At 56.7% G+C, this 18,016-nt stretch overlaps 1 protein-coding gene across 3 annotated transcripts in view; it reads left to right on the forward strand.

Moving 5' to 3' along the window:
* The window catches only part of LOC144945478 (microtubule-actin cross-linking factor 1-like), a 327,032-nt gene that overhangs the window by 123,417 nt on the left and 185,599 nt on the right, over nucleotides 1-18,016 (forward strand). For all 3 annotated transcript variants that reach the window (XM_078873993.1, XM_078873994.1, XM_078873995.1), the window contains 21 exons: nucleotides 321-416; nucleotides 1,250-1,377; nucleotides 1,870-1,963; nucleotides 2,577-2,725; nucleotides 3,530-3,821; nucleotides 4,437-4,565; nucleotides 5,569-5,646; nucleotides 6,264-6,425; nucleotides 7,042-7,146; nucleotides 7,538-7,633; nucleotides 8,978-9,103; nucleotides 9,902-10,054; nucleotides 10,280-10,434; nucleotides 11,374-11,500; nucleotides 12,555-12,738; nucleotides 13,525-13,685; nucleotides 14,599-14,780; nucleotides 15,174-15,312; nucleotides 15,651-15,856; nucleotides 16,774-16,936; nucleotides 17,626-17,709. In XM_078873993.1, the coding sequence (XP_078730119.1) occupies nucleotides 321-416; nucleotides 1,250-1,377; nucleotides 1,870-1,963; nucleotides 2,577-2,725; nucleotides 3,530-3,821; nucleotides 4,437-4,565; nucleotides 5,569-5,646; nucleotides 6,264-6,425; nucleotides 7,042-7,146; nucleotides 7,538-7,633; nucleotides 8,978-9,103; nucleotides 9,902-10,054; nucleotides 10,280-10,434; nucleotides 11,374-11,500; nucleotides 12,555-12,738; nucleotides 13,525-13,685; nucleotides 14,599-14,780; nucleotides 15,174-15,312; nucleotides 15,651-15,856; nucleotides 16,774-16,936; nucleotides 17,626-17,709 (3,009 nt within the window). The remainder of the gene's footprint in view (nucleotides 1-320; nucleotides 417-1,249; nucleotides 1,378-1,869; nucleotides 1,964-2,576; nucleotides 2,726-3,529; nucleotides 3,822-4,436; nucleotides 4,566-5,568; nucleotides 5,647-6,263; nucleotides 6,426-7,041; nucleotides 7,147-7,537; nucleotides 7,634-8,977; nucleotides 9,104-9,901; nucleotides 10,055-10,279; nucleotides 10,435-11,373; nucleotides 11,501-12,554; nucleotides 12,739-13,524; nucleotides 13,686-14,598; nucleotides 14,781-15,173; nucleotides 15,313-15,650; nucleotides 15,857-16,773; nucleotides 16,937-17,625; nucleotides 17,710-18,016) is intronic.

Raw genomic sequence — 18,016 nt, forward strand, 5'->3', positions numbered from 1 at the left:
CCCCAACTTCATCGGGGTTTGGTGAAGTACGTTCAGATGACTCCCCAAACACAGGCACGGGCGTGAGGAGGGCCTCGCCCAGCGGTGCGTTCACACACAGGGACGCCGTGCACACGCGCAACCTTGACAGGCAGTACAGCAAGTAGGTCTACCCCCGGGTCCGTCCACTGGCACGTGAGCCCTTGTGGAGGCTGTGTAGGCTTGGCTTTGTATACGCGTTGGACTTCTTTCGCACCGTACGTAGCCGAGCCGTGCCAACGCGCGTAACCCCGGCGCCAAACTCTCGCTCTCTCCGCCCACGCCCCTTCTCTGTTCCCCAGGCCTTGTACAACCAGTACCTGCAGTTCAAGGAGATGGAGCTGCCCCCGAAAGAGAGCGACAAGATGCGAATCAAAACACTCTACAAGTCTCTGGAGGTAGGTGCACAGAGGCCCCGCGAACGCGTTCTGTTACCGGCTTCAATACACGCTCGGCGGTAACGGGCATAGCTGGTTATTGTTCGTATAAAATACTTCCAGTCTGTGAATCGGCACGACTGGCGATAAGCGTGCGATGTTGGAAGGTGTATTGTTTTTATATTTGGGAGCGGTGGTGTAGCGAGCGGTTAGTGTGGTGCGCTCCAAACCTGGCGACCCGAGTTCGTTTCCCGCTTCACCCCCATAACCGGTGACGATTATATGAACCTGTTCTGGGTCTCTCCTAATTCGACTCAGCCTCAAATGAGTAACTGATGCTGTGTGGAAACATCACCACTGGGGAGACAAAGGCGGCCGGGCGTGGTGGTGTTGACCACCCACCTCCTCGTGTGCCGTGCCGGCCTTCATAGGTGCTCGCTAACAGCACTTGCCCCAACAGTCTGTTGAAGGCTATAAGGGGGATCTTTGTCTTATTTATACAACGCCATCACAGTGGCGAGATGTTAACTACCTCGCCTGGTATACAGGAGGTCGTGGGTTCGATTCCGACCCTGAGTTTGCATGTTTCTCCCCGTGGTCGCGTGGATTTATCTCCAGGCCCCCCGCTGTTCCCCTCCACGTGTAGAATCAACGTGCGTTTAGATCATTTGGTTGCTATAAATGTCCACGTGATAAGCCATTTTGTTGAGCTATCATTTGTGGCCAGGTCGCTTCTGAAGACGGAGCTACATAGCTCAGTTGGGGCCTTAACTGGTAAAATAAAATATATTTTAGTTTAGTTGCCATGTGTTAATGGCCGTGTGTGTGTGTTTGTGTGCGGCCCCTTCAACAAGGCGTGGATTCTCGCCGGGCGCATCAAGCTGCCCCAGGGCCAGCACCCGAACGACGTGGAGAAGGAGTGGGGCCGGCTCATCGTCGCGATGCTCGAGAGGGAGAAGGAGCTGCGGCCCGAGATCGAGAGGTCAGTGCACGCGCACACACACGCAAGTGCCGTTAGCGAGCACCTTCGGAGGCCGGCACGGCACGCGAGAAAGGGGGGCGGTGTGGCCAACACCACGCACGACCGCCTTTGTCTCGCCAGTGCCGATGTTTCGACGCCGCGCCGCGTGCTCTCTTTTTTTTTTTAGGCCGAGTCGACACCTAGGGGGGAGGCCTGGGACCGGTCCATATATTCGCCGCTGTTGTTGGTCGTGTTTGAGAATTGAACTCGGCCCACTGGGTTCGCAGCGCAGCTCGTTAACCGCTTGCACTGGCGATCCACACGATGTATACACACAAGACGCACATGCTGGCACACTTGCACGTGCACACTCACACACATTCCTCTCTGGGGGGGAGCCAACGTTCGTTTGAACCAGCTGGAAACGTGTTTCCGCGCCGCGCTTTGAGGTTAACCGCGGCGACGGCTACGACGACGATGACGGTGGTGATGTTGTTGTTGCCATGGCGACAGGCTGGAGATGCTGCAACGGGTGGCGCTGCAGATCCAGCAGGAGTCGGGCGTGTGCGAGGAGAAGCTGATGCGTGCCGAGCGACTGCTGCACATAGTGAGTGTGGCTTTCCGTCGTCGCAGCTGCTCAGCAAAATGTGTGCGCGTGCTGAAATTCTTTCGCAAGGTACGTAGCCGGCCGCGCTAAGCGGAGGTGCGGGGGAAGGACAACAAACTAAACACAGAGCAGTTCAAAAGAAATTAGTTTTAAATCGAGCTTTGAAAGTGCATTGCTTCAGCGGCTTCCTAATATCGGAAGGAAGAGCGTTCCAGACGGCCACAGAATCGCACCTCAAAGCGCACGGAGCAGTGACCGCCTTTGTCACAGGGGCCGCCTGCTTTTGGCGAGCCATTGAACGAAGATGAACTTGGCACAGGCGGCCCAGGCGAGTTCACAATGGCCGTGGCGAAGCACTGAGTGGCTTCCGCTGGGCACTGGGCACTGGGCACAAGTTTGAGGCTGGGCTTTGGCTGCCGTGATTAAACGGGTTCTGCAGTGGGGGTGGTTCGTGACGAAATGGTCGTGGTGACGATGTTTGCGGTGGCGATGGTGACGATGTTGGCGGTGGTGATGATGTTAGCGGTGGCGATGGTGACGATGTTGGCGGTGGTGACGATGTTAGCGGTGGTGACGGCGCTGCGTGTGGTGGTGACTGCACGGTGCCCCGCAGGAGCTGCGTGCGGGCGGCACGGCTGGCCCAGGCGCCACGGAGCTCGAGGTGACGCTGGGCGAGCTGGACGCGCTCATCCGCAGCATGTTCGCCAACGTGCAGACGCTCAAGGACGGCCGCTACTTCCAGGCGGAGAACATGTACCGGCGGTGAGTGGCGTGTGTGTGCGTGTGCGCATCCATGCATGTGTGGTGTTCTTCACGGAGGCACACACTTGACTTGGAGGCAACACGTTTATTTCAACACCCCAACCGGGTAACTACATAAACGTACGGAATAACAACAGAGGTGATAGCTACTTTGAGTATTAACTAAGCCATAACGGGGCAACTACATAACCGGGTCAGTCGGTAACATTCTGACTGACCCACGATGCCGAGCGAAGACCGTAGATCAGAGAGACGTAGCGCCGAGGGTTGATTCCAGAGAACAGCCCCGATCGGAGCTCGGGACTCGGCCACGCCCCCTTCCAGATCCTTCCCGAAGACTCCGGCCCCTACGTCACGTGTCCCTCTCTCCCCCTTTTGGGCCCCCCTTGCCACCTCGTCTGATCGCGTGCCCACTCAGGGTCACCCAGACTGTCATGCCCTCACTCGACCTCTCTCTCACGGTCACCAGAACTATGCCCCCTAGGGGCTGCTTCCATGGCATACCCACTCTGGTGCCTGAGAGAGGCCCAAGACCCACAGTTCCACTCTTATGACGCTAGCTGGCTTTAACCGCTATAGTGACCCCATTTATGTCACTACATATGTGTGTGGGGAGCGTCAGTGTAGCGGTTATCACGCTGCGCGACGAACCCGGATGCCCCGAGTTCGATTCCCGCTCACAACACCAGTGACGATTATCTGAACTGTTCCTGAGCCCCCCTTCGGTCGACTCGGCCTCAAACAAGCACGTGGTACGGTGTGTCGAGCGTGGTGCTCGACCTTGACCCCGACGGCCGCTTGCAGGGTGTTCCAGCTGCACGAGCGAGTGGTGGCGCTGCGCTCTGAGCACCGCACGGCGTTCTCCCCGAGCCGCGTGGCCGGCTCGGCCGTCGAGACGCAGACGTCGCGCGCGACCCTCGAGACGCAGACGACGCAGACCGACCGGGGGCAGGGCAAGCTGCAGCAGCAGCAGCAGCTGCAGGTGAAGCTGAAGCAGCCGCAGCCTCAGCAGCGGCGTTCGCCTGGAGGGTCGACGGCCGAGGAGGAGGCGACGGTGTCACTCCGAGACCTCCTGCAATGGGTGGAGGCACAGCAGGTGAGGCTCTGGCTGGTGGTGGATGTCGTCATCGCACCGTGGGTCGTCATCATCGTCGTTGGCCCCGTTTTCACAAACAAAAATAAAAATTGGCGCGTGCGATTTGGGGGCGGTGGTGTGTGGCGGAGAGCGGTGAATCCATTGGCTCGGCGGGGACACCGCCGCTATGTTACAATAACCGGCGATGGTACGGCGAGTTCGTGGCTGCTGTTGGCGAGTAGTCAATGTCTGGCGAGGGTTGGCTGTCATGTGAGCGTCACTGGGCCTCGCGCATAGGATGGGCTGCCCTCTAGTTTTTAAAATAAATATTTTGAAAAAATATTTATTTTTGAAAAAATATTTATTTAAATTTCAAAGATTGGTAAACCTGTGAGGGAGAGATGTCACCAATAACTGCACCCAAAAAATCCATCACGTGAAATTTTGTTCCGCGTTTTCGCTAAAATCGGAATCTAAAGTACACGCGGACGGGTACCCGCTCTCCGCGATGTGACGGCCGACTTTTACAATCCGGATAAAAATTTAAGGGGAAGCGACGAAACAAATCTTATCCACGATGGAAGTTGTCCGAACCGTGCGTCGCTGCGTCAGCTGAGGAATCTGCCACCTCTGCAGGTGGCGCTGGATGCGGCGGAGTGGGGGACGGACCTCCCAGCCGTGGAGGCCAACTTGGAGGCCCACCGAGGCACGCACCGCGACATCGAAGCCTTCCGCGCTCGCCTCGAGCAGGCCAAGGCTGCCGAGGTGAGTCGTGCGATTCCGTCGCGGAGCAGAGGGGCGCGGGGCGGCGGGGGGGGTTCGATCGTGGTCGCGATCGGCAGCAGTAGCAGCGGGATCATCATTCATAATCAACGTTTTTGGGTTTAGATCACGTTATTGATAGATGTGTCGTAACCCTCCACCACCCGACACGGCCAATCAGTAAAAAAAGTGTCACGTTGACAAAAGACAAATAGTTTTAGCCCACCGGTGTGTTGAAGCGTGAAACCACAACATTTGCAATTTTCATCACCACCAGCAGTAGAATCATGCATGTATGTTGAACTTCTTTCGCACCGTACGTAGCCAACGGTGCAAATCGGAGGTGTCGGGGGGGGGGGGAAGGACAACAAACCAAAACACAAAAATGGAATTCTAAAGCAATGACTTTTCAATTTTGACTTAAAACTTTCGTGACTGCAGGAATTCATATTCTTTGGTTCTTTCGGTGAAGGTCACATAGATAGAAAAAATAAAAATATAAAAAAACACGACGTTTCGATCAGAACACAAGCGATCGTCTTCAGTTTAGTGTGCTACCTGCATCATCATAAGCAGCGGCAGCAGAATTACCACCACCATCATCAGTAACATCATCTTCAGCAGCAGCTGTGGTATCATCATCAGTGGTAGGATCATCATCAGCAGCAGCAGCAGTACCATCATCCTCGACAACATCAGCATGTGATAATTACTGTCATCATCCTCATCCGGACCATACAACAGTCAATCCTGCGCATTGTGTTTGTCCGAATAATAATCACCAGCGTAATTATCATCGTCGTCAAGAAACGTGATGATCGTCGTCACGAGCAGCAAGAAGAGGCTCATCATCAGCTGCAGAAATATCCTCATCAGCAGCGCAGCATCATCACTTTGTATGCCAAGCACTTGAGGCACGTCGATCCCATCTTCGTCACCTTCCTATCGTCAACGCGTTCCCACGCGTCCTGTGACCCTGACTGGGGCGCCCGTGTCCCTTCCACAGCCCAAGGTCAGCTCGGCGAACAGGGGCACCTACAGCGAGTACCTGGGGCGCCTGGAGCTGCAGTACACGCGCCTGCTGGTGAGTGACGGCTCCTCGCCTCCCCTCCCCCAGATTCCCAAGCCTGTCCACCAGACGGATCAATAACAAACAATAGCAATTCCAACTTGGAATCCTGCACCGCCGCCACACGGTAATCCGCCGCTCGCTCCCGTCGAGAGAGGGGACGGCTCGGCGACGTTGGGAGTGGACGCTGACGAGCGGCGAGGCAGCGACGCGATGAGCCGCCCGTTGGTGTCAGGGAGGGAGGCGCTGTAACTCCCGTGAAGATCGTACGACAGTCACGTTGCGTGCCCAGTAAATATGCAACGTTGGGCCCCAAACATTGCAATTGGTGTTGGCCAAAACATCCCAATGTAATGGGAACCTCCTGAAAAAAAATTGAGTCTTCGGACTCTGTGCGGCTTTCCTGGGTCAAGGAGGAAAATCGTTTGGGTTGGCACAGGCGGCAAACCCACGCCTTGTTATTTACGAAGCGCCACCACCGTCCCGTATTCACATTGCACTGCGGCTCTTGAAATAGTGAGCTTTTTACCGAATTCGAAAAAAATGGGTCTTATTTTATTTTGGCGACAATTTACAATTTCCCCCGCGCCCCGCACCCCCCCCCCCCCGCCCCCCCCCGCCCCCCCCCCCAGAACTCGTCTCGTGGGCGCCTGCGCCACCTGGAGAGCCTGGAGCGCTTCGTGTCGCGCGCCACGCACGAGCTCATGTGGCTGAACGCTCGCGAGGAGGAGGAGGTGGCGCACGACTGGAGCAACCGCAACCCGGACGTGGCCAGCAAGCGCGAGTACCACGAGGTGACGCCCCGTGCGTGCGTGTGTGTGTGCGTGCGTGCGTGTGTGCGTGCGTGCGTGCGTCTTCGTAGGTGCTGCTCGCTAACGGCACTTGCCCCAAAAGTCTGCGAAGGCTATACGGGGGGATCTTTATCCTTGTGTGTGCGTGTGTACAAGTGGGGAGCTGTCGTGCAGTGGGTTGGCGCGCTCCGCTACGAACTCGCTGACCCGAGTTCGATTCCCGCTCACGGCCAACACCAGTGACGCTCCTGGGCCTCCCCCTAGGTCGACTCGGCCTCAAATGAGTACCTGGTGCGGTGTGTCAAAACATCGCCACTGGGGAGACAAAGGCGGTCGGGAGTGGTGCTGCTCATCCACCTATTTCATGTGCTGTGCCGGCCTTCATAGGTGCTCGCTAACAGCACTTGCCACAACAACCTGGAAAGGCTGTAGATAGAGGGGGGGGTGGTGGTCTTTGTCCGTCATCTGTTAGCAAGGTTTACCCATCGACGAATTTACAACGGGCCGTGAGTCGCTTCCAATTAGCTATCAAAAAGCCGCTCCATACAAGTAACAATAAGATATGAGATCGCTATGTTGTTCAAAGTGCGACGCTTCGACAACGCCCGTCCGCGCGCAGGAGCTGATGAAGGAGCTCGAGAAGAAGGAGGTGGAGCTGAACACTCTGCGCGACGGCGGCGAGCAGCTGCTCATGCAGAACCACCCGGCTCGGGAGACGATCGAGGTACACCGCCGCGGGCACAACGGTCCGGCCGCCACCCCCCCCCCCCCCACAACACAACACCCTCCACCCCCGCACCACCCCGCTACCCTAACCCCCACCCCAGCACACGGAATCTTTATTTTAATGCGAAGCGCCTCGTCCGCCGAGTCTCGACTTGAGGATTCATTCCAATTCACGATTTCCGTCGCCGCCGTGACCTCCGCTTGCTTTTACAAGTGGCGCGAGCAGGCAGGAACCACCGCTGCACTCCGCAGCCTCCCTCCCTCCCCGCCCGTCGTCGTCGTTTCTCCGTGCATCTAACCGCGCGCGTCTCCACCGCCGACGGAGGTTGGTCGTCGGGGAGGGCTCTTGGCTGACCGGGTCCCCCTTGTGCGGGTTTCGTGTTCCGCAGGCTTACTTGGCCGCCATCCAGTCCCAGTGGCATTGGATTCTGCAAATCTGCAGCTGCGTGGAGACCCATCTCAAGGAAAACACGACCTTCTTCCAGGTGCGCGCACGTGTGTGTGTGCGCACGTGGTTTCGCACGTACGCAGTACGCGTGCGCCGTTGTGGAGTTCGCGAGATAGCGGGGAGCGGGTGCCGCGGCAGGTTGACGCGCACGACACCGCGAACCCGGCATCCTGAAATCAACTTCCGTCGACAGCTAACATCGGTGGCAAGGCATGGTTGCGCGTCATACTGCCTTCTTTCGCGCTGCCAGCACTTGACCCAACAGAGCTGTCTCGCCATGTTCGTCGGTGCGGATACGGGAACCGTGACAAAAGCGCTTCCATTTCTCTCTCGCCGCCAATGTTGGTTGTAGTGAACACGTAGGAAGGCCAACGCTGCAGGCGAGAGATTGATGTGGCTATGACCACGCCCAAGTGGTGATGTTTACACACAGTACCAGGTTCGCCGTTGAGGCCGATTCGACCTAGGGGAGGCCCAGGGCCGGTTCAGATCTTCATCTCTCCTGTTGGTTACGAGACCAGGTCACCGAGTTCGTAGCGCAGTGCGCTAACCATTGCACCGCTATGCTGCCCCACCCCGTCATAGGAATGTGGAATTTCCACCGCTGGATTCGGGCTGCAGAAAGATGAGCGTCAGCCCCGTGCTCATTTGAGCGGGAAACCACTTTGACCTTTGAACTTTGACTCACTCAGCCGTTTTATTGGCAGTGCAGGCGAGGAGGAGAGGGCTGATTTAGTGCAGCAGGAATTTATTATGGGCTGTAACGTATACGATGGGGTTCTCTGTCAAACAGCGCTGGCATTCATCATGCAGCGTTATTATTGCCTCTTAGGGAGCTAATGTGATGGATACAAATCATGTGTTCACTGCACAGGATGTGCGTGTATGGGGAGCGGTGGTGTAGCGATTCGCACACTGTTCAATTCCCGCTCAAGGCTAACACTCGGTGATGATTATCTGAACCGGTCCTGGGCCTCCCCAAGGTCGATTCGACCTCAAATGAGTACCAGCTGCGATGTGTAAATGTCGTCACTGGGGAGACAAAGGCGGCCGGGCACGTTGCTGGCTACCCACCCCCTCCTCTGCCGTGCCGGCCTTCATAGGTGCTCGCTAACAGCACTTCTCATATTCGTACAGAACATTGAGATGCGGCCGTGTTTAAATGTTTTTATTTATTGAAATTGTCTGTGATGGATGTACGTCTGTACATTTCAGAAATCGAGTGTGTGTTGTGGTGTGCATGCGTGTTGTTGTTTTTGTTATCTTGTGTACATTGTGGTTTGTCATGTGTTTCTCTTTCTACGTGTGTTACGCTTTAAATGTGTCACGGTTTCTAAGCGTGCTAGGTAAAGCTGTGCATCGTCGTTCGCGTTTGCCGCAGTTTTTCGCGGAGGCTCGGGAGGGCGAGCAGCACCTGAACTCGCTGCTCGAGTCGATCCAGCGCAAGTACTCGTGCGACAAGAGCAGCAGCCTCTCCCGCCTCGAGGACCTGGTACAGTGCTCCATGGTGAGTGCCGCGTGATGTGCGCGTGCGTCAGAGGTCGCAACCGGGTACCCGATACCCGTACCCTACCCGATACCCGGCTACCCGTACCCGGCCAGGTACGGGTACCCGTTTGCGACCCTGGTGCGGCCGGGTACGTGTACGGGTAAGGAATCAAAAACCGTTTGCGACCTCTGGCGTGCGTCTCTGTGGGGCGGGGAGCAGAAGTGTAGCGGTCAGCGCGCGATGAACCTGGGGATTCCGAGTTTGCTTCCCGCTCACGCACACACCAACACCAGCAACGATAATTATATCTGAGCCTCCCCTAGGCCGACTGGTGGAGACTCAGATAATGAAATTAGCACCTGGGGCAGTGTGTAAGCATCGCCACTAGGGAGGCAAAGGCGGCCGGGCGTGGTGCTGGCCACCCACCCATCCCCCCTCTTGTGTGCCGTGCCGGCCTTCATAGGTGCTCGCTAACAGCAATTGCCCCAGCAGTCTGTTAAAGGCTATACGTGTGCGTCTCTGTGGGGTGGAGAGCGGTAATGTAGCTGTTGGCGCGCTGCACCACGGACCCAGCGACCCGGGTTTGAATCCCGCTCACGGACACCAACACCGGTGACGATTATCTGAACCAGTGCTAGGCCTCCCCTAGATCGAATCAGCCTCAAACGAGTGCCTGGTGCGGTGTGTAAACATCGCCACTGGGGAGGTGAAGGTGGCCGTGCCGACCTTCATAGATGCTCGTTTTAACAGCACTTGTCCCAACAGTCTGTGAAGGCTATACGGGGGAACTTTGTCTTTGTCGTCTCGATGTGTCAGGACGAGAAGGAACAGCTGGTGGAGTTCAAGCGCACTGTGGCCGGGCTGGTCGGGCGAGCCAAAACCATCGTGCAGCTGAAGCCTCGCAACCCCGAGAATCGCGTTTCCGGTTCGATCCCCATCCGAGCTGTTTGCGACTACAAGCAGATGGAGGTGAGGTCTAGCTGGAGCCTGCACTTGTGTACCCGGCGCGATGTATAAACATTTCCTCTAGGGAGACAAAGGCGGCCGGGCCTGGTGCCGACCACCCACCCCCTCCCCCCTCGTGCAGCCGTGCCGTCCTTCATAGGTGCTCGCTAAGCAGCACTTGCCCCGGCAGACTGTTGAGGCTATACGGGCGGCTCTCTTAGTTTTTTCTGCGTCTCCACCGCCACGCAGATCACGATTCACAAGGGCGAGGAATGTGCCCTGGAGGACAACGCCCAGCGGAGCAAGTGGCGCGTGATCAACCCGACGGGAAACATCGCCACCGTGCCCTCCGTGTGCTTCCTGGTGCCGCCCCCTAACCCCGACGCCATGGAGACCGCCGCCAGGCGAGTTCAACTAAACACTTTTTTCTTTATTTACCAGTCAAGGCCCAAAAGTGGCTTATCATGTGGAAATGTATAGCAGCCAAATACTTAAACGCACGTCGATTGTAAATGTGGAGGGGAAAAACCCCGGAGCACCCGGAGAAAAATCCACACGACCACACGGAGAGAGAGAACACGCGAACTCCAAATACACGCGAACCCACGACCTCCTGCATACCAGGCGAGAGAGATAACATCTCGCCACCGTGACGCCTTAAGTTACAAAGCCAGGGATGTACATTTATATGGGCTCGCTGAGGGGGGATCGAGGTAGATGTGGATGTCTGATGAGGTCAGATATATGAACGAACGTCTTATCGAAAACGAGATGTTGCACAAAAACTGCACCGTGTGTGTAAGCGGTTACTTGCGCAGGGCGGGGTACGTGGCATTTTGTACCATAGTGACGGACGTAAACTGTGACTGCCTTGGCAGTGAATTTCTGTGACCGGCGTGGTGAAGTATGGTCAAACAAATTCCCCCCCCCACCCCCATAACCAACATGACAAAGAGAGCAAGGGCTTCATCCAATAAAAAAACATTGCTCAATGAAAAGTGGGCTGCCAGGAGCGGTCAGGAACTTGTTGGCAGCCTCGGCAGCATTGGAAGAGCTTCCAATGCAGCTCAAAATTAAAGGTGGATCTCACTTACGAAAACGCTGCTGCTATTCATGATGATAACAATAACAGCGCTGCTATTTTAGATAACGAGACTGCCACCGAAGGCGATGACAATGCTGCTGCTGGGTAAAATGCTACTGATGATGATCATACAACTGCTCCAGATCACAGATCGTGGATGACAATGCTGACACTGATGCTGCTACCACTGACGATGACGACGACGACATTGTCAGTGCGAGGTGACGATGTTAACGACGGCGCCCGTGACCTCGTGCAGGATTGAGCAGCTCTACCAGAGCGCCATGGCGCTGTGGCACCAGCAGCATGTGAACATGAAGAGCGTCGTGTCCTACCTCTACCTCATCAAGGACATCGAGATCATCCGCTCGTGGAACGTCATCACGGTCAGTGACCCCCGCGACCTCCAAACCTCTCACCCGTAGCCTCCAACCTCTCACCCGTAACCCAACAACCCGAGTTACATTCCCAGCTATGGCTAGTTCAAGTTCACGTTCATTTCTTAGGTGTAGCCCTGTGAGCCATTCGGCTCTTGAATCGGGTGCAACCGCAACAAACAAAAAACATGAAGAAAAAACATCTTAAAGTGAATATGTGACTAAGTGCAAACAGAAAATCCAAGAAAAGACAGCACAATATTGCACGAAAAAAAAACAGCAGTGGTGTCTGAAATGGGCTAGGGCGGCCTCTGGATCTACTCAGCCTTAGCAAGGAGTACCTGGTGCAGTGTGCAAACATCATCATACGGCCCTGGTGTATTTCTGGCCACATCCCACACCCCCCTTGTGCGCCGGTGCCAGCCTTAAGAAATGCTCGCTAACTGCACTTGCCCCAACATCTTGTCTCAGCTACATGGGGTATGTTTGTCTTTGTGTGTGCATGCGCATGCTTGTGTTGGTGTGAGTATTTGCAGGGGAGCGACAGTGTAGTGGTTAGCGCGCTGCACTATGAACCTGGCGACCCCGGGTTCGATTCCCGCTCACGGCCAACACCAGTGACGATTATCTAAACCGGTTCTGGGCCTCCCCTAGGTCGACTCAGCCTCAAATGAGTACCTGGTGCGGTATGTAAACATCGCCACTAGGGAGACAAAGGCGGTCGGGCGTGGTGCTGGCCACCCACCCCCTCGTGTGCCGTTCCGGCCTTCATAGGTGCTCGCTAACAGCACTTGCCCCTACAGTCTGTTAAGGCTACACGGGGGATCTTTGTTTTATTTTTGTGTGTGTATTTGCACGTGTATATCTGTGTGTCTCGAGCGTGTCTGGCTCTGGTGCACTGGGTGAGACAAAGGCGGCCGGGCGTCACGTTTGCCGCACCACTTTGCCTCGTGCGCGTGCATCGCCTGCCGCTGTAGGTTCTGCCCGATGATAACAGCCCTTGCCCCAACATTCTGCGTGTGCTCATGCGCGTTTTGTCTCTCCCGTTCGCCGATTTGGGCAGCTGAAGTCGCTGCCGCAGCAGGAGTACGAGCGGGTGGTGCGGAGCCTGCAGGTGCGCTTCCAGGACTTCCTGGAGGACTCGCGCGAGTCGCTGCTCATCTCCACGGCGGACCACGCGCGCGTGCAGGCCGACGTCGAAGCCTGCCGCCAGCACTTCGACGCGCTGCTCAGCGCCATGCGGCAGGGTGAGGGCGTCGCGGGTGGAGCGAGCGAGACCAGAGGGAGAGGTCGTGGTGGGGGGAGGGGTCGTGGTTGGGGAGGGGTCGTGGTAAGGAGGGGTCGTGGTGGGTTGGGGGAGGGGTCGTGGTGGGGTCGTGGTTGGGGGAGGGGTCGTGGTGGGGTCGTGGTTGGGGGAGGGGTCGTGGTTGGGAGGGGTCGTGGTGGGGAGGGGTCGTGGTGGGGAGGGGTCGTGGTAGGGAGGGGTCGTGGTGGGGAGGGGTCGTGGGGGGGAGGGTCGTGGTGGGGAGGGGTCGTGGTGGGGAGGGGTCGTGGTGGGGAGGGGTCGTGGGGGGGAGGGTCGTGGTGGGGAGGGGTCGTGGTGGGGGGAGGGGTCGTGGTGGGGAGGGGTCGTGGGGGGGAGGGTCGTGGTGGGGAGGGGTCGTGGTGGGGGGAGGGGTCGTGGTGGGGAGGGGTCGTGGTGGGGAGGGGTTGTGGTGGGGATGGGATGACTAGAGGGGAGATGGAAGGACTGGCAAGTGAGGAGGTGAAGGGGAGGATGGGCGTGGGCTGTGGGTTGTAAGTTCTCCGATCTTGAACTCGGGAGAAAGTGAACTCAATGCTGACCTTCTCTGTGTTTGTGTCCGTGTGTGTCTGCGTGTCTGCGTGTCTGCGTGCATGTATGCGTCCGTGCGTCTGCGTGTCTACGTGCGTGCATTTGCGTGCGTCTGTGTATCTGCGTGCGCGCCTCTGTGTCTGTGCGTGCCGCCTGCGTGTCGGCTCTGCCGTGTGTGCGCGCGCTGCGGATGACCCAGAGGAGGAAGGCGAGAGCCTCTGCGGCTCGCTGCTCTCGCGCCTGCAGAAGCTGCGGCTGCGGCTGGAGGGCTGCGAGGAGCGCGTGATCCGCCAGATCCGGGCTCCGCTCGACCCCTCGGACCCCCTGCAGGACAGCGTACAGCGCACAGCGGAGCAGGAGGTAGCGTGCGCACGTCCGTGTGCATGTGGGTGTGCACGCGTGTGTTGTGAGCACGCGCACAAGTATGCGGAGCGGGAATCATTCGGGTCGCCGCCGAACCCGGCGACCCGAATGATTCCCGCTCATGGTCAACACCAGTGACGATTATCTGAACCGGTCGTGGGCGTTCCGTAGGTCGACTCAGCCTAAAATGAGTACCTGGTGCAGTGTGTAAACATCACCTATGGTGAGACAAAGGGCGTGGTGTTGGCCACCCACCTCCCTTGTGTGCCGTGCTGGCCTTCATAGGTGCTCGCTAACAGGACTTACCCCAATAGTCTGTTACAGGCTATATGGGGGGGGGGGATCTTTGTCTTTGGGTGTTTGTGCGGAGCAGTTGGGCAGTGGTTCGCGCAATGCGCTACAAACCCGGCGAGTTCGATTCCCGCTCATGACAAATTACAGTGGTGATTATCTGAACTGGTCCCTCCCCTAGACCTCACCGCCATCGTCAAATATCCATTGAGCATGCAGCTGTACAGAACCAACTGACCGGAGCGTCGCATCACCTGCCCATGAGTAAACTATTTTTATGTGACCAGGTAGGGCCCACCTAGCTATACAGCTCTTTTTCAGAAGCGACCTGGCCACAAATGATAGCTCAACAAAATGGCTTATGTGGAAATTTAAAGCAGCCAAATACTCTGAACACACGTTGATACTCAATGTGGAGGGGAAAAACCTGGAGGACCCGGACAAAAAATCCACGCGACCATGGGGAGAACGTGAAAACTCCAAATATACAGGCGCCAGGGTCGGAATCGAACCGACGGCCACCTGTATACCAGACAAGGGAGTTAACATCTCGCCACCGTGGCGCCCAGTGAGTCTGCTCACAAGCCCGCCCCGTGCTCTCCTCCTCCTCACTTTACAGGCGGTCGTGCAGGACCTGGGCAAGGTGGAGGCTGAAATGTCGTCGCTGGACAAGGAGAGTCGGGAAGCCCTTGCGGCGCAGCCCGGCCAGTCGCACAGCGTGTCCTCGCTCGCCTCGGAGCTCGCTCTCACCACCCAGAAGCTGGTGCAGGTCAAGGCTCTGTCGACGGTCTACCTGGAGAGGTGAGTGTCTGTCTCGCCGCGCTCGCATGTCACCGCGACGCCGTTACCCGAACGTCCCCCCCAGTATAGGACCGCAGAGCTTGGGCGGTTGTTGGTTCTGCTTCATATGTTGGTCACCGTTGGCACACTCCGATGCGGATGCGGTGGAACCCCGACCCATGCCGATGATTATGAATGATTAATTATACTTTTCGTGCCAGCACACCGCGTGACCTCCAACTGCCACCGTTTCCTCAGCGATTGAGTTTCCTGAACCGGTGCCTCAATCCAAGAGTTATCGCGTCTGCGAGGAAATTTTACGGAGTTCTGACTGCCTTTGCCGTACTTTTTTATGGAGCTTGCGAATGACCCGCTCTAAACGTCCGTGCAATTTGCTGTGGCGTCTGTCGGCAGGCTGAAGAGGATGAGCATGCTGGTAGGAAGCCTGCAGGAGGCCGATGTTTTGCTGAAGGAGCTGGAGGGTCACCTGTACGAGGAGGAGACTGTTCCCACCGACCCGGCCACAGTCAGCACCTACATCGTGCAGCTGCAGGTGAACGTTTATGCATTCGGTCCGTCAGTCTGTCCGTAACGGGGGGAGCCACTGTGACTCTCATGAAGATGGTTCAACGTGTATGAAACTTTCGTGTAAACTTGTGCTGCTGTGAGGGTGTCTTTCCCCTTGAGGAAACCAGCCAGGTTGTTCAAATAGTTGCCCAAAGCTTGGAGATACAAACCAGATAAAACAAATATGATTTGCAAACAGGCAAATACTGCCTCATGTGACATGTGACCTCTCACTGCCTCGTGTGACAATGCCTTACCCCTCCATGTGACATCTTACTGCTGCCCCCGCATAACATTTGCCGCCCTTCTCCCCTGCCCGTGCAGGCCTGGGCGAAGGAGGCGGAAGAGACGGAGGGCCGCAAGGGGGGCCCGCTGGCGTCGCTGGACGTACAACTGCGGGCAGCGCGCGAGTCGGGCGGGCGGATGCTGAGCGAGCACGGCGAGCGCGACCCCGACCTGGAGCGCGTGGCGGAGCGTGCCGAGCACACGCTGGAGCGCTGGCAAAGCGCGCGCGCTCAGATCCGTGCCAGGTCAGTCGCGGATTCATTTCCCCCCGCCCTCCCCCACTGCGCGTCCCGAGCAGTGCCGAGCCAGCCCCGCCGCGATGCTCGCGATTGAGCGTTCAGGATCCGAAACATCTTCGACCGAATTTGGCTCGCGTTCCAAGCCCAAATATTGCGTCGATTTTGGGGAGATTTCAAAACGGTTGATTTTCTTTTTTCCCCACTGAAGAAGCCGAGAGTCGTGCTGCCGACTTCGCACACGTTGAGCGAGTCGAGGCATGTGCAGACGACGCGGTGACGCTGATTGCTCGCTCGTGGTGTACTTGCCGACATCGCACAATATGAACGTTCAGTTGACCCAACCCCTGGCCCTACTTGCCCCCACCGGAGCCAGATTCATACGTCTTGTCAGGAAAGCTTATCACACCCGCACTGTGATGGACCCGTGCGGGCTCTTCGAGTGTGCCACAACATTTTAAAATATTAAATAAATTCTGAACTGGATCAGGACTCCAAATTGTGAAAATGAATTGAGATTCCTGATGTATCATTTTACACACCCATTGTGCTGTCTCTTGGCTTGAAAGTATCATCACAAAAAAAAAATGCTCTTAGCGGGCACCTGTAAAGGCCGGCACTGCACACGAGGGGGTGGGTGGCCAGCACCACGCCCGGCCGCCTTTCGTGTCCCCAATGGCGATGTTTACGCACCGCACCGGGTACTCATTGAGACTGCGTCGACCTAGGGCAGGCCCAGGACCAGTTCAGATAATCGTCACCGGTGTTGGCCGTGAGCGGGAATCGAACTCGGGTCACCGGGTTCGTAGCGCAGCGCGCTAACCGCTACACTACCGCTCCCTCCACAGAGACACACACACACGCGCATCGACATGTCAGGATCTTCTGTGCTGTGCCGTGCTGAATTTTGCTGTGCGGCCGTACAGGCTGAAGGAGCTGGAGGGCCTGGCGAAGGTTCTGCGCTCGTACCGAGAGAGCGCCGTTTGGCTGGAGGCTTGGCTTGACAAGACCATGAAGCTGCAGGAGAAGGTGCAGGCGAGCAAGATTGAGGACGTCCGGGGCCTGGAGGAGCAGCTGGAGAAGCAGAAGGTTCACGCGTTCCTGCGCCTTGACCACCATCATCTCTCTATCTCTTCCCGTCCAGCCCCTTAACAAAGGCCGCTGGCTCCACAAACTTCCGTCAGCAGCAGCAGCAGTCTATATATTCCGTCTGTTGCTGGTGTGTGTCATTACTCTCCGTTATAGTGCTTCCTCCTTCTCCACTCCATTAGTCTATCGTTACACGCGTAATAATCTACCATCATCAACAACAACAAAAGCCGTGATTCATTCCTCGCTGGGTGAAGGCCTTCCCAAGCCGTCACCATCTCTCACAGCCTTGCGATGCAATAATTCGTCAAACACCTGCGCACTCGCTGATTGCATCGCTCCGTCTCCATGATGCATGGCCTCTCGGGCATGTGCCGTCCTTTGGCTACCAATCCATTGTTGGTCTTAGCCACTGGCAATGTCTCCTGCCCAAGCCCAGTCATTCTTAAGAGTAAACTTGACGTCTCCAACTTGCACACGCTCTCCGAGCCCACGTGTGTAGCTCTCTCCGTCTCTCTGCGATTCCAAGCGATGGCGCCCCTCCTCCTCCACGCTTGAATCAGAAATATTATCTTGGTACACGCACGATAGGACACATGTACCGCGAGCATAAGCATCGGGTTTTAATTGGCGAATCGTTGCATCCCAGCCGGCAAAGTTAACGTTGCCGTTTGTTTCACTCACTGCAGGCTCTGGCGATGGACATCGAGAAGAATCAGGTCAAGGTGGACGAATGCCAGAAGTACTCTGAGCAGTACTCGATGGCCGCCAAGGTAAACACGCTCAGTGTGACGCGCTTACTGAAAGCGTGTGCATTGGTTTAACTTGATAACAAGCACTCCGCTCCTTTGAGCACTGTTGGTGTGTGCTCGTTATTTGAGATGTGTGTCCCAGGACAAACACATCAAGCATTATTGTCTCACCCAGGCTAAACGTTTTTGTTTATTTTGCACCATCGTCTGTTCGGGATATCGCTGCTGGTGCTGAGACTCTCGTTTGACTTGTCTGGGTCCACATTCTGTGTGCACCGCTCCAGTCGCTGTCTTGTCCCTTCATCCGTCGTGTCCCTTTCCCATTGGT

This window comes from Lampetra fluviatilis, chromosome 2 (genome assembly GCF_964198595.1).
Source record: "Lampetra fluviatilis chromosome 2, kcLamFluv1.1, whole genome shotgun sequence".
Lineage (NCBI taxonomy): Eukaryota > Metazoa > Chordata > Hyperoartia > Petromyzontiformes > Petromyzontidae > Lampetra > Lampetra fluviatilis.